At 43.3% G+C, this 15886-nt stretch overlaps 1 protein-coding gene across 2 annotated transcripts in view; it reads right to left on the bottom strand.

Annotated features, from left to right (window-relative positions):
* The window catches only part of Depdc5 (DEP domain containing 5, GATOR1 subcomplex subunit), a 116551-nt gene that overhangs the window by 56250 nt on the left and 44415 nt on the right, over nt 1-15886 (bottom strand). Inside the window, exons 23-27 of one of the 2 annotated variants that reach the window (XM_090320531.1) lie at nt 14832-14967; nt 13369-13466; nt 6506-6571; nt 2706-2862; nt 1607-1767 (exon numbers count right to left, since the gene is read on the bottom strand). In XM_090320531.1, coding sequence (XP_090176657.1) covers nt 1607-1767; nt 2706-2862; nt 6506-6571; nt 13369-13466; nt 14832-14967 — 618 coding nt within the window. Of the gene's footprint in view, nt 1-1606; nt 1768-2705; nt 2890-6505; nt 6572-13368; nt 13467-14831; nt 14968-15886 lie in introns of both variants that reach the window. The other variant, XM_090320530.1, reaches the window with a different exon arrangement.

The raw sequence follows: 15886 nt of genomic DNA, 5'->3' as shown, positions 1-15886 counted from the left end.
GCACAGGAAGTGACAGACAATGAATGTCACAAGCAGCCGTGCACTGGTGAGTCACACCTATAATCTTTGCTTTGCTACTCAGAAGGCTGGGTACTGAGGATCATGGTTTAAAGCTAGCCTGAGTAGATAAACTTGAGGACTCTCATCTCCAATTAGACAGCAAAAAGTTAGAAATGGAGTGTGGCTCATTTCAAGCTCCACTATTGGCATTAAACAAATGAGTAATGAGTAAGTGAATGAATGAATGAATGTTGACACCAGGAATTTTCAAGGAAAATCCAGAGCTTCATTTATAAACAAGGAGGTCTGGGCTGAGTGATAACTAAACTCCTCCCAACAGGTCCATGCTTTTCTTATCCTCTGGCCAGAGAGGACTTAATGGAACAACAGTCAATCTGAGGCTTTGCACTGGGTGAGAGGGGAGTCTCAGTAACAGCGAGGACCAAGACAGTATATTGATTCGTCTAGGAAGGGATTACTGCTCACAAATTCCAGGCACCCACACTTAATTCCTTTCATTATATATATTTTAGAAGAGCACTCCACAACCAGGCTCTGATTTAATTAGTGCCACGGATTGATTCTCTGTCACTTATTAGCCTCTGCCACTCATGGATGAGTCATTCTTGCTTTAGGTTATTAAGTGAAAAAGAGAAAGATAGAAGGAACAAACAAGGTGGTCCGGAGTGTGGCCTAGTGGTAGAGTGCTTGCCTAGCATGCATGAAGCCCTGGATTCGATTCCTCAGTACCATACACACAGAAAGAGGCCAGAAGTAGCGTTGTGGCTCATGTTAGAATGCTAGCCTTCAGAAAGTTCAAGGACAGCGCCCAAGCCCTGAGATCAAACCCCAGGACTTGCAAAAAAAAAAAAAAAAAAAAAAAAAAAAACAAGTGTGAGGCTTAGGTATAGTTCAGTGATAATCACTTGTATAATATGAGTGAGGCCCTGGGTTTGATCCCCAACACACAAAAAATAAAGACTAAAAGAAAAGAAAAAGAAGCAAATGTGAACAAAGATTTAGAACATGCTGTATAACAGGACTGTATTAGTAACAATTAAATATCCCCTTCTGTATTTGGAACATTCACTTCCTACCTTGACAGCTCAGTATTGTCTTTGCTGCCCACTATTTCCTAGTTGGTGTCCAAGCTAAGCTATCCCATTCTTGAACTTGGTCATTTCCTTTAAAGGACAACAGTGGGCCAGGAATTTGGCCTAGTGGTAAAGCGCTTGCCTGCCTGGCATACACAAAGACCAAGATTCGATTTCTCAGTTACCACATACATTGAAAAAGCCGGAAGTGGTGCTGTGGCTCAAGTAGTAGAGCTCTAGCCTTGAGAAAACCCCAAGGACAGTGCCCAGGCCCTGAGTTCAAGCACCAGGACTGGCAAAAAAAAAAAAAAAAAAAAAAAGACATCAATAAACTAGAGTGTGTGTTTAAAACAAATCTGTACTTAAGGGAGATTTTATTCCTCATATAAACTAAAATTGACAAAACTTTTAGGTTAAAATCAATGACCTCTAGATTTCTCACTCCTCTATTGTTTTGAAAACCTCCTCCCACAAACCTAGGAAAAAGAATGAATTTAAGGATATACACTCACCTCGGCTATAGAGTGGGCTACTGCTCAGCGGGGGTGGGACAGCTGCATTGGGTTTCTGGGTCTTGGGTTGCACTATGATTTGGTAGCCCTGCATGAGTCGCTGGCAAATGAACTCTTCAAACACCTGCTGGGCTGTCATCTGCACACCCTCTTCATCCCTCCTAAAAAAAAATCATAATGCATATGGTAAGCTTGGCCCTAAGGAGTGACACTTAAAAAAGAGTCTATAATATCTCTTCTCCTTCGCTTCACTCCAGACCACCATTCAATGGCAGTTTAAAAATGAACAACTTGTAAACCAGCAATGGGAGAAATGATCAGTCCAACAAGGTGGTATAAGGAGACAGGAAATAATTCACTGAACAAATGAATGATGTTAGAGGGGAAAAAAATCAGATTGAGTGTGCCCAAGTAACTGCATTGGCAAATAAGAGAACAAGAAGGGTGTGGTGGCTCACGCCTATAATCCTAGTTACTTGGGAGGCTGAGATCTGAGGATCACTATTCAAAGCCAGCCTGGGCACTAAAGAACATGAGACTCATCTCCAATTAACCACTATAAAACTGGAAGTGGCAGTGGCTCAAGGGATAGGGCAGTAGCCTTGAGCTGAAGAGCTTAGGGACAACGCCCAGGCCCAGAGTTCAAGCCTCATGACCAACAAATAAATAAATAAAATAAGAGAACCATCAATAAGGAGAAACTGCTAGTCAGGAAAATTTGAAAGCATTGACTAGCTTTTGTATCATGAAATTGCCCAAATACAAAAGGGGAACACAGGTTTGAAAGTTCAGTGTCCTGGGCTGGGAGTTTGGCCCAATGGTTAAAGTGCTTGCCTAGCATGCACAAAGACCCGGGTTCAATTCCTTGGTACCACATACATACAGAAAAAGCCAGAAGTGGTGCTGAGGCTCAAGTGGTAGAGCTCTAGCCTTGAGAAAGTCCAAGGACAGTGCTCAAGCCCTGAGCCCAAGCCCAGGACTGGCCAAAAATAAATAAATAAATAAATAAAAAAGAAAGTTCAGTGTCCTGATATGTATATTCAGACACACCTGGCACCTTTACAACCCAAACCAAATGCATTGGTTTCTACCCACTGACCTGTCCATGTCTGCTTCTGGGAGGAGATCATAGCAGCCCTCCGTGTAGTCGTTCTGCAGGCCCTGGCGGTCAGGGAAGTAGTCGGTGGTGAGGGGGAGGCACGCCGGAGTAGTGAGAGACTTCCAGTCCACTCCAACTGTGCAACAGAAGCCTGGCACTACAGGGGGAGCAGACAGTGTCAGAACTGCCTCGCATAATAGGGGGAAAGTCATGAGTGGTCACCGTGGCAGGTTTGGGATGGGAGAAGGTAGAAGGGGTAAAGAAAAAAAAAAGATCATTGTAAAAAGTGATAAAAAAAAAAAAGGCAAGACAGGGAAGAAGAGAAGGGGGAAGGGAAAAGAGAAAGAGAGAAACAGAGTTTGTTAGACAATGCAATGCACATGCTCATCCAATCCCATCATGCAAATGGGATCACAGCTGATATTTTCCATTTTCTGGTAATCGTGAGCTAAAAGCCAAAATGCCAGTGAGGGTTACTGCAGGCCAGTCAGGGTTACATGTCAAAGCAAATCAACATTCCAAGAGCAGACAAGAAGTGGCTCTGACCCTCTGAGGACCACAGCATGGCTGGGGAGAGAGGGAAGACGCACTTAGCCTGATTTGGGAGCAAAACAGCGTATAGTAGCAGAAATAAGGAATACATTCAGAATCGCAAAAATAAATTTAACAGTTCCAAAAGGGTGGGAAGAAAAAAACGAAGGGAGGATATCTGGGAAAGTTACAAGGCTGGAACTTTTAGAGACACTTTGACAAGTTATCAATGAAAGCTGCCATCAACAGAGTGGGCCTTACTACAGAGATCTGTCTGGAATTGTCTGCTCTTTAGCTCAACTTTGGCAATACTGATGGTTTGAACCAGGTAATTCTGGGCCAAGAACTCTACTCACTAGCTGCCAGTGGCACCCTCTAGCTGTGAAAGTCGGGAACGTCAGCGCATAGTGCCACAGGTCCCCTGGGAAGCAAAGTCCTTCCATGTGAGCATCACTGAGTCAAAGTAAGAAGGGAAGACTATGGTTTGGCTGCTATTTACTCTCCAAAGGTTTGTGGGTTGATGGTTTTTATCTCCAGAGGGGAGTTAAAGAAGCATGGAGCCTTTAAAAGATAGAGCTTAAACAGAGGACACTGGGTAGAGGCTGCTGTCAGAAGCCATTAGGGTGGTTGACCTGAGACCTTCAGGTATTTCTAGAGTAACTGTTGGTAGCTGTGTTTTCTAGTTTTCTATTCCTATTATGGCCTCTCCATCAGCAGGCTCTCAGTAGGACACTATCCACCACCATGCAACATCTTTTTTTTTTTTTTCTGTCAGTCATAGGGCTTGGACTTTGGGCCTGGGCACTGTCCCTAAGCTCTTCCGCTCAAGGCTATCACCTACCTCTTGAACATCAGTGCCATGTCCAGTTTTCTAGTGGTTAACTGTAGATAAGACTCTCTTGGTCTTTAGTGCCTGGGCCACCTTTAAACCGAGATACTCAGATCTCAGCCTCCTGAAGAGCTAGGATTACAGGGGTGAGCCACTGCACTTAGCTCTCCATAAAATGTCTGCCCAGAGGTAGCACTGTGCTGTTTGAAATTTCAGACAATTAAACTGCTGTGAACTAAATAAATCTCTTTTCTACGAAATAACTCTACTTCAGGCATTTCACTGTAGCAATGAAAACAGACTCTAACACAAGTAGTTCTATTTTTAGGGATGGAGACTGACTACTCTGCGGCTTGTGTATGGTGCAACAGGACAAACATGTATGTTTCTCATATGTTTTTGTCAGATACCTATGGCCACCTGCATACATTAGTAACTTAATGATGTAATAAATATTTTATTGTTTCTATACTCTTGATAAATGGTTATCTGCCTGATTTATTATTGGTATCTTTCTGAAAGCAATCTATCTGCAATCATATTTTGTACCATTTCCTTATATCTGCCTTAAATGCTATTATTAAAAACTAGATGCCATCTAATCATCAGAATCACAGTTAACATACAACATACATACATACATGTGCACACACAGAGAATTATTCAAATGGTCATTAATAAAATAATTATTTGTTATGTTTTTAAAAGGGTGACGCCGGGAAGAGTAGCTCATGCCTGTAATCCTAGCTACTCAGAAGGCTGAGATCTGAGGCTCGAGGTTCAAAGCCAGCCCTGGCACAAAAAGACCTGAAACTCTTATCTCCAATTAACCTCTAGAAAATGGGATGTGGGGTTTGGCTCAAGGATAGAGCGGTAGCCTTGAGCTGAAGAGCTCAATGACAATGCCCAGGCCCAGGGGTAAGGCAGTAGCCTTGAGCAGAAGAGCTCAGGGACAGCACCCAGGCTGAGTTTAAGCCCCAGGACCCACCAAAAAAAAAAGGGGGGGGGGCTGGGAGTGTGGCCTAGTGGCAGAGTGCTTGCCTAGCATGCACAAAGCCCTGGGTTCAAAATTCCTCGGTACCACATACACAGAAAAAAAAAAAAAAAAAGTAAGGGGAACTCCTGGAGAATCTTGCTACATTCTTTCATGGCTTTCCCTTCACTTTCAAATAAATTTACTTTGTTTATATTTTTTTAAATTATTCAGGGGCCAAGGATATGGCCTAGTTGTAGAGTGCTTGCCTAGCATGTTCAAAGCCCTAAGTATAATTCCACATACATAGAAAAAGCTGGAAGTGGTGCTGTGGCTCAAGTGGTAGAATACTAGCCTTGAGAAAGCTCAAGGATAGTGCCCAGGCCCTGAGTTCAAGCCCCAGGACTGGCACAAAAAGGAAAAGAAAAGAATGAAAAAAAATTAACAAAAACAAAAAGGGGCAAGGGATGGCTTAAGTGGTAGAGTGTCTGCCTAATAAGTGCAAAGCTCTGAGTTCAAACCCCAGTATTACCACCTAAAGAAAAAAATAAATTATTGTTCATGTTATAAAACAATGTGATGGCATAACTTAAAATGTCAGGGACCTGAAGAACTAATAAAATGATTAAGCTAATCCTAAGTGAAAACAGAACGACTCAGTGATGGGAGCCTGGCCTAGTGGCTCATGCCTATAATTCCAGATACTAGATAGGCAAAGAGATAAAGGGGATTGTAGTTCAGAGCCAGTCCAGGCAAAAAGTTGTTGAAAACTCCATCTCAACAAAGAAGCTGGGCATGGTGATTCATAATTGCCATCCCAGTTAAGTGGAAGCTGTAAGGAGGAGGACCACAGTCCAGGATACTCAAGGGGAAAATGCAAGAGGCCCTACCCAAGCTAATAACTAAAAAGCAAAAGGCAGGTTGAGGTGTGGCTCAAATGGGACAGGCAGCCCTGACAAAACCCAATCCAGCCAAAAAAAAAGGACTCGGTGTATATTGTCCACAACCAAGTAAAATAAAGGTTAAAGTTTATGAGGAGATACGTATTCTTTTCCCGCAATTCTATTATAGACATTAGGATACTCTCTGCATAACTATTTGAATGGACCTGTATAATCAAAAGTAGGTATGCAAAGGACTCTGGTAACAACCAATTATTTCTTTCTGATACTTTTTTCTGAGCCATCATTAGGTATTTAGGGGCTAATGTCAGCTCAAGACTGGCATGAAGGCCTTGGGAGAAATCCATTGCCCTTCTCATGTGCCCCTGCAATGCATTCTGGGACAAGAACTGGGTCTTTTGCAGCAGAGGATTTCTCTCATGACAGTATCTTCCCTTCCTGGACCCTAGAGCCAGCCATGTGGACCTCTAGACTGTCCTCTTTTGTCATATCTTCCTCATGTTCCAGTCACCTCACATTCCGTAGCGCCCTCCCCCACCCCCAGTAGTCAGTTCCCTCCTCTTACTTGGGTCTGGAGAGGTAGAAACATTGTCCTCTAGAGAGTCCTTATTCTGGGTCCTAGGATTCGTACCTAGGGAAAGACAAAAACAGCTTGTCTAAATGAAGTTTTCTCTGCAAAAGAGTTCTGGTGGTTGTGGCTGAAAAGTCCAAAATTAAAGCTAAAAATAAAAACAGGAACCAAGTGCCAATTCTGAGCTGAGTATTTCAAATGAAAGTAAGAATCAATGGAAGAAAGCACTGAGCAATTTCAAACTGGAGACAGCCAGATTCGGACTCTGTTCTGCACAATGAGAGCTTTAGCACAACCTTCCACTACTTATTTTAAGATAATGGACACACTCTAAAGTCTTTTAGGTAATTAGAGCAATTGTTAGCAAATAGAAAATGACCTATTTAAATGTAGTATGTTCACCATTTGCTCTTATTTTCTGGAATTCTACATCCACAAATCATGACTTTCTAGAATGTGATCTTAGACACCAAAACTGGCTTCATTAAACAGAACAATGCTTCTATATATAACTAAAATGAAAATAAAAATGTATTCCTTGGGCCAGGAGTTTGGCCTAGTGGTTAAAGTGCTTGCTTAGCATGCATGAAGACCCCGGTTCGATTCCTCGGTACCACATACATAGATAAAAGCCAGAAGTGATGCTGAGGCTCAAGTGGTAGAGCTCTAGCCTTGAGAAAGTCCAAGGACAGTGCTCAGGCCCTGAGCTCAAGCCCAGGACTGGCAAAAAAAAAAAAAAAATGTATTCCTTGAGATGCAACTTAATGACTACACAATAACAGAACTACTTAAGAACAGCACCGGTGGCTCATGCCTGAAATTCTAGCTACCCAGGAGGCTGAGATCTGAGGGTAGGGTTCAAAGCCAGCTCAGGTAGGAAAGCCTGTGAGATTCTTATCTCCGATTAACCACCAAAAAAACCAGAAGTGAAGCTATGGCTCAAATGGTAGAATGTTATCTTTGAGTACAAAATCTCAGGGACAAGATGCAGACCATGAGTTCAAACCTTAAGACACACACGGACACACATACACACAGAAACACACACACGCACACACACATACACACACGCGTGCACTACACATACACACATGCACGCACTACTTATTACCCACTAGAGAAACGGTAACTTATTGTGCTCTCTAACAAATACATACACACATCTTATTTTAAGGAAACAGCAAGTTAAAGAAACGTTGTAAAGGTTTCTAGGAAGCCACTTACAGTTTCCATGTACTTTTAGTCTGCTTCTGCAATGAGTCTACCTTGAAACTTTATTCCATCGGAATGTGAAGAGTCCCAACCAAAGAGATGACCCATGGCTCTGCTCCAGCTCAACATCTGGAAATGAATCCTCATTCTCGGAGGTCAAAGCCAAACATACAATATGAGGAGCCAGTGGTGAGACATCTCAGTTCTCTTTTTCAACATCTGCCCAGAGTTGAGAAGTCTGAACATGTTCTCTGATTATAAACCTCAAGACCAAAAAAGAGACTTGGTGTGAAGTCTTCAGGCTGATACTGAAACTGAGATCCAGAAGTGAGAGCTAGAGGAAGTTCTCCTCCTCTCTGGACTACAAGAGATGACACTTACTCATAGAAAACTCAATCCCGTTTGGATGAATGAAGGAAGGGACCTTCTCTCTAGCCTCAGTTGAATTCACATTTATTTTTTCTTCCTTTTATTTGGCAGTACTAGGGTTTGAACTCAGGGCCTTTTTGCTAAGCTGGCACTACAGCCAGCCTCAATTTGCTGATTATTTTGGAGATAGTCTCTTGGCCTCAAAAGACAATTCTCTAGATTCCAGCCTCCTAAGTAGCTAGGATAACTTAACTGGATTCAACCAACAATACCTGGCTCTGATTTACTTTAACACCCTTGATGAATCTGTTTCATGCACCAAATAAGTACTTAATATAAAACACCAAAATGCAGAATCAGAGTCTAATCATCCAAAATGAAGAAAACATGACAGCCATTTGCTTTCTTTTTTAAAATTATCTGTTTCTAATGAAGAAGATGACATGAACAAGTCACCTAAACTGATACTCAGTTAAAGATAAGAAGGATAAAAACCCGGGAAAGTAGCTTGGTGGTAAAAGTAGCTTGGTGGTAAGTGTATACTTACTAGCATGTACAAGGTCCTAGATTCAATCCCCAGTACTAAATGGCGGGGGGGAGGGGAGGGAATATGACTGGAGATGTGCTCAAGAGCTCTGGGTTCAATTCTCAGTATCACAAAAAAGGAAGGAAGGGAGGAAAGAAGGGAAGGAAGGAAGGGAGGGAGGGAGGAGCGGAGGGAGGAAGGGAAGAGGGGAGGGAGGGAGGGAGGGAGGAAGGGAAAGAAGGGCAGGAAAGAAAAAGGAAGGAAAAGAGGAAGGAACATAAAACCATCTGCCTAAACCCACCAACTGCTGAGCAGCACAGTGAAAAATAAATGAAGGGTCCAACTTTAAGCCCCCACCCACAGTGCTGAAAATGAAATTCCACAAAGCCAAGAAGGAGACCCACAGAGACACTGCTCCTGTGACTCATGACTCATATATGAGTCAGGCTCAAATGCAGGCGAGTCTGAGTCACACTCCAATACCTGTGGATGTACAAACTGTTAAGCCATGGGAGGTGAAGGCAGGGTGAAAGGTGAGGCTTCCTATGTATTTTCTGTTTGAGTAAAATGTTTCCTATTCGTGAATGTACACTGCCTCTTATCCCCAAACAGGGACATTATGCACTAATTTCACTCTAAACAAATTCAATCTATAATCCTAGTCATAATTCTGCACATATCTATGTCCATTACACAGATGAAGAACACCTGGCAATGTCTGAAAGCTCAACCCCAAAGGCCAGGATTACAGGTTGGAGCCACAGAGCCTGACCAGACAAGGAACGGTGAAAGTAAGATTCTAAATGTATATCTTAAGCAAGCTCTGACATTAACTGGTCATTGGTAATTTAAAAAAGAATTAGGATGGGGGGCTGGGAGTTTGGCCTAGTGGTAAGAGTGCTTGCCTAGCATATGCAAAGACCTGGGTTCAATTCCTTGGTCTATCACATACATAGAAAAAGTCTTCAGGTGCTGTCCCTGAGCTCTTCAGTTCAAGGCTACTGCCCTACCCATTGAGCCACAGCCTCACTTTCCATTTTTTTAGTGGTTAATTGGAGATAAGAGTCTCACATTCTTTAATGCCTGGGCTGGCTTCGAACCATGATCCTCAGATCTCAGCTTCCTGAGTAGCTGGGATTACAGGCATGAGCCACCGTGCCCAGCTTGGCCACTTCTTGATATGGCTACGGCCACATCTTGATGATCCCTGATCCCTTTGAAAACACATATTGTCGGATATAAGGAGACTGGACAAGGATAAGAGCCAGTGGCTCACACCTGTAATCCTAGCTCCTCAGGGGGCCTGAGATGTAAAGATTGCAGTTTCAAGTCAGCCTGGGCAGGAAACTCCATGAGACTCTTATGCACAATTATACACCAAAAAACTGGAAGTAGAGCTATTGCTCACATGGTAGAAAGTTATCCTTGAGAACACAAGCTCAGTGACAGTACCAAGGCCTTAAGTTCAAGCCCTAGGACTAGTCACAAAATAAAAGTGCTAGGCATATAGGAAGGAGGTTTTGAGTTTAAACCTCAATGCCACAAATAAAAGGGGAACTGAAGACAGGTATATATACTGTACAGAGGAATTAGACTATGAAAGGAATATGGGGACATTCTTCTGTTTAGAAACCATAAGCAGGGGCCGGGAGTTTGGCCTAGTGGTAGACTGCTTGCCTAGCATGCATGAAGACCCGGGTTCAATTCCTCGGTACCACAAACATAGAAAAAAAGCCAGAAATGGTGTTATGGTTCAAGTGGTAGAGCTCTAGCCTTGAGAAAGCCCAAGGGCAGTGCCCAGGCCCTGAGTTCAAGCCCCAGGACTGAAAAAAAAAAAATAGAAACCATAAGCAATAGCTGAAATACAAACTATGCTCAGAAATATTAATGACTGTAGCTCAAAGTTGCTATGTACTCTCCAAGTATGTCTAGCACTGTCCTAAGCTTTTATATGGATTGTCACATCCAATATTGCCAAATACCCTCACCTCAGTGAAGAAACTGATCCACACAGAGATTAGGTTACTGGCTGAAGGGGCTTACTGCTCATTAGAAGTGGAGTAAAGCCTGACCTCCTAAGATTCTAGAGGCAGTCCTTTCCCTACATGTAATACCATGTTAAAGTGGAGACCAGAGCCGTGGGATGGTTGCTATGACAAGCTGAAGGGTTTAATATGTGGGAAGGAGAAGCTGGTCAGTTTCATTTGGAAATTACTCCTCAGTGATAGAAGATGAATCATAGGAGAGGAGCGCGGAGCCATCATTTAGAAGGCGACTGGGATAACCGCGGTAGGAAACAAGACTTGGTAACATGCACCTGTAAGCCCAGCACTTGGAGAACGAGGCAGGAAGGACTGCATGTTGAAGGCCTGACTGGGCTACGTGGAATGTGAGTTAGCCACACACAGCAACATAGTGGCTTTGCTGCCTCAGTCCATCAGTTGTTCAATTAATCGACTGGTAGATCAGTCTGCCAGAGACATAAGAGGCATGAACAAAAGCAATAAGAAAGGAGTTGAAGGAGCTGGGAGAGTGGCCTAGTGGTAGAGTGCTCACCTAGCATGCACGAAGCTCTGGGTTCAAATCCTCAGTAGCACATACTCAGAAAAAGCCAGAAATGGTGCTGTGGCTCAAGTGGCAGAGCACTATCCGTGAGCAAAAAGTGTCCAAGGACAATGCAGAAGAAGAAGAAGAAGAAGGATGAGGAGAAGGGGGAGAAGGGGGAGGGGGGAGGAGGGGGAGGAGGAGGAGGATGCAGGAGGAGGAAGAAGAGGAGGAGGAGAATAAGAAAGAAGCTGAAGAAGCAATATCAGATGAAAGAGTGCACAGAGGGAAGATGAAGGGAAATGACAGGTCGTTAGGTAAGCAGATGTTAAAGCTCAGGAGTCCGAGAGGGGAAAGGTGCAGCTGTAGACCCTGGTTACAGGAAATGCTTTCTCAATGCGTGTGCCAGGAAACTGTAGCCAAGAGGACGTGATGGTATCATATGACACTGTCCCCTAACCATCTCCAAATAAACCCTCTTTGAAAGCTCGCTCTTCCTCACAGTAGAACATAAAATTCCAAAAGACAGATCTGGAAAATCATTTGATCTACTGACCATCCTAGGCTACTAGACTATTCTAAGAAGACCTCATGCTGCTAGCCATCCAACTCTGCCATTACTTCCCTCACCCTGCCAGGTCACCAGTGAAACTAGGTTAAAGTGTAGTTCAGGGAGCCCCAAAGCAACCCCCACAGGGCAAGTGTATACCTCCCCCTCCAAAAAATAGTTCAACTTCAAACTCTGGGTTTCCTGATAAAGGGGCTCTTTGGTTGAGATGAGCAATAGCAATGCTGCCTTTGTGACAGTCTGCTCAGGTGGCATTTGTGGTACCCTGAGTGCAGGTGGGTCAGAAGACATCAGGAAGAATGAAGCATGGGAAAGAGCAGCCAGGGACAGAGAGGTAAACACAGCCTTTGTGGGTGGATTGCTTGATTAAAAGCATACCGGCACTATTTTCTTTGCTTTAAGCATCTTCATAGAGCTGCAACATCTGATATAAAGAGAAAAAAGCAGAGGCTGGGGAGAGTTCTCTGTCTCTCTGATCTCGTCCATTGACCAAATAATTAGTTCCCTCTGGGAACTAAGCATATCTTAAAAGAAAGACACCTATAATCCTAGTTACTCAGGAGGCTGAGATCTGAGGATCAAGGTTCAAAGCCAGTCCAGGCACAAAAGGACCTGAGACTCTTATCTCCATTTAACCTCTAGAAAACAGGAAGTAGGGCTTGGCTCAAGGGTAGGATGGTAGCCTTGAGCTGAAGAGCTCAGGAACAGTGCCTAGGCTGAGTTCAATCTCCATGACACACAAAAAAGAGAGAGAGAGAGAGAGAAAGAAAGAAAGAAAGAAAGAAAGAAAGAAAGAAAGAAAGAAAGAAAGAAAGAAAAGAAAAGGAAAAAAAGAAAGAAAGAAAAGATACTTGTCTAAAAGGAGTACTTGCTCAGATCTGTACAAACCTATGTTCCCTATACCGCTAAGGGCACTCTAGACGGTAGTAGTCTCAGTGAGAATACTTGGCTACTGGTAAAAGAGATTATATTAGTATCTTTCCATCTCTGGGCATTAAGTTGCCTGGGTATAAAATATATTCTGCATTTAGTATTCCCTATGGGAATGATCAGATATCTCATCTGTTATAATAAATATAAATAGATAATAGATATAGTGCTTCAGCAAAAAGTAAAAACCAAGTTCATTCTTCAACACCCACCACTTATCCTTGAAACCTTTTCCTTCTAATTCTCCCCAAGCAAACTGTATCCCTCAAGGCTGAGATAAAACTCTCTAAGCCACCATGTTACCTTCTCCTTTCAGATGTAATAACAGTAATCAATATCCCTTGGGCACCTCCTGTTTTAATGAGGGTGGGCTTCCCTCCCTTACTTCCAACAACCAAAAACTCCTCTAAGACAGAGACCACTCCTGCCTCGTCCATTTTGCCCTCAACACCTCACAGTCCTCAATCATGACTCCCCCACAGAAGAATGGTAAATGTGGCCTGACCAACATGTTCTCAGCTAAAAATGAAAAGTGCAGCCCATTTATAATTCCATGCATTATACAGCACTACTTCAAAATAGGTCACCCAAAATTGTGGTTCAAATGATCCCAAAATAGACATGGCCCTGCTTCCCTGGCCCTCGTGTCGCTTTTAAATGTAAGCCTGCTCGGAGCCTCCCAATTCTATTACCTCTTGGATGAGTTACCTGCACCACTGTTGCTAAGCAGGCTGACAGAATGCTCTTCCGTTGCACTGAAGTTCAAGAAGGACATGCCGTCACCAGGCTGGCGGGAAGTGCTGTGCCTGCAGAAAATAGAGCCCAGCCACCTGGCTTAATGCACATCATCACCTCTTTTACCCGTTTACCCTATACCCTAGAGGGAAGGGGCTCAAGAAAAACAAGCCTGGCAACTCTTGGTTCATGACTCAAGCCATCAGATGGTGATGCTTTGTATGCCAGCTTCTGCCCTTCTCTCTGGTACCCTGGCTACTTTCCCACTGTCATGTTAGATCACTTGCCTTTTGTCTGATGCCTTCCCACTACTAATAAAAAAAGGATACTAGACCCAGGAGTTTGGCCTAGTGGTAAGAGTGCTTGCCTAGCATGCATAAGACCCAGACTCAATTCCTCAGTACCACATATGTAGAAAAGCTGGACGTGGTGCTGTGGCTCAAGTGGTAGAGCACTAACCTTGAGGAAAAAGCCCAAGGGCAGTGCTCAGATCCTGAGTTCAAGCCAAGACCAGCAAAAAAATAAAAAATAAAAATGGATGCTGGGTGCTGATGGCTTATGTCTGTAATACTAAATTCTCAGGAGACTGAGACTGTAGTTCAAAGCCACCCCAGGTAGAAAAGACCATAAGATTCTTATCTCCAGTTAGCCACCAAATGGCCAGAAGTAGGGCTGTGACTCAAGTGGAAGAGCACTAGCTTTGAGCAAAAAAGGTCAAGGACAATGCACAAGCTCTGAGTTCAAGCCCAAGTACAGGCACAAAAAAAAAAAAAAAAAAAAAGGATGTGAGGTGCTTGACTAGATATATCAAAGTTAATATGGCAGAAAAAAGGCCAGGCTGTTTAGAGTCCTTATCCATATGGCATGTTTGAAAAAGGGACCAAAGACTTCAAAGAGTGTACTAAAGTAACTGAGGAACAGAGGCTAGGTGGAGTTTGGGCTCATGTCTGTCAAGGCCTGAATGACTTTCCTCCTACACTGACTCTTTTAGCTGCCTTGTAACACATTCAGAGCTCTGGTTCTCAGTGAGTTGTTTCTATAAGCACAGGCCCTGAGAATTTCTGAATTCAACAGTCTAATTTCTCAATGACCATAGGAAGCCTGCCCAAAGCAACAGCGTGAGCCATATAGGCCTCAGCCTTCCAGACTCTAAGTCTTCTGTCCTCTCATCTTTCATGTTTGTTTAAGGTTTGGAAGAAATCTTGGTTTGAGGTTTACAAAGTGGAATCTCAAAGTATAAACCTTTTAAAAAACACTGGCAAAAATGTCTAGTTGTTTGTCTTGTACTTTGCCCAGGGACAGGGTCGACATTGTTGACAAAGGAAAGCCCAGCTCTCATCTTCTCTTTTCATTTGTCAGCTGACTGTTTTGTACATTGTCTTGGCTTTCAAGGAGTGTTCTCAGGTTACCCTCCCGAGCCTTGTGTACGTCCTCACCTTCCAGCAGCTTCATGATATGCTAACTCCAGCAGTTCTGCAGAGGAGTGAGTTGAGTCTCTCTGCCAGCTGCCCTGCAGCTCCGCCATATTCTGCCGGGTCTGATGATGGATCTGGATGGCCTCTCCGGATGGTCCTACCCAGACAAAGAATCACTGAGCATTGTTCTCACCTGATAGCAAGGGCTGTAGCTGACAGCAGCCTTCCACGTTTCCTGCTTCTGGATGGATACAGGTATCAGAGACGATGGACAGAGAAACATTATACAGAGGACTCTCATGTTTATCATTCTGTTCAGTCTGGGAGGAATACAGTAGGAGCCAGGAGTTTATAGCTCATGCCTGTAATCCTAGCTACTCAAGAGGCTGAAACTGAGAAAGTTTGAAGCCACCATGGGCAGCAAAAGTCCATAAAGTTCTTCTCTTCAATTAACCATCAAAACCTTGAAGTAAAACACAGACCCAATTGTGAGATATGAGCCTAGAGTGAAAAAGCTAAGGAACAGAGCACAGGCCCTGAATTTAAGCCCCATCACCAGCACAAGTAAAGGGGAAAAAAAAAAAAGAATATTATATATTTTAGGAGCCTCGGTCTCATGTATACCAATACAGATGGAGACATTGTGGATAAACACAAGTGTAGAAGGGTTAAGTCAAAATACAGGAGAAGGAAATATCACATGATTTCTTTTTTTTTTTTTTTTTTGCCAGTCGTGGGCTTGATCTCAGGGCCTAACCACTGTCCTTGGACTTTCCTCAAGGCTAGAGCTCTACCACTTGAGCCTCAGCACCATTTCCGGCTTTTTTTCCTATGTATGTGGTACCGAGGAATTGAAACTGGGTCTTTGTGCATTCTAGGCAAGCACTCTACCACTAGGCCAAACTCCCGGCCCCCACATGATTTCTTAATACTTAAGAAAACAAGTATGACTCTACAAAGCAAGAGATATAGAAACGAAAAGAAGACAGAATCAAAGAGATCAGAATTAGTCATGTGCAATAAAACAGGCTTCCTAGAAACAAAGACATTTTAGAGGTATTAAACTGAAGAGGGAT

The sequence above is a fragment of the Megascapheus bottae genome, chromosome 28, assembly GCF_031878675.1.
Source record: "Megascapheus bottae isolate mThoBot1 chromosome 28, mThoBot2.hap1, whole genome shotgun sequence".
Classification (NCBI taxonomy): domain Eukaryota; kingdom Metazoa; phylum Chordata; class Mammalia; order Rodentia; family Geomyidae; genus Megascapheus; species Megascapheus bottae.
The sequence above is the reverse complement of the archived record's forward strand: the minus strand, read 5'-3'. Positions and strand labels throughout refer to the sequence as shown.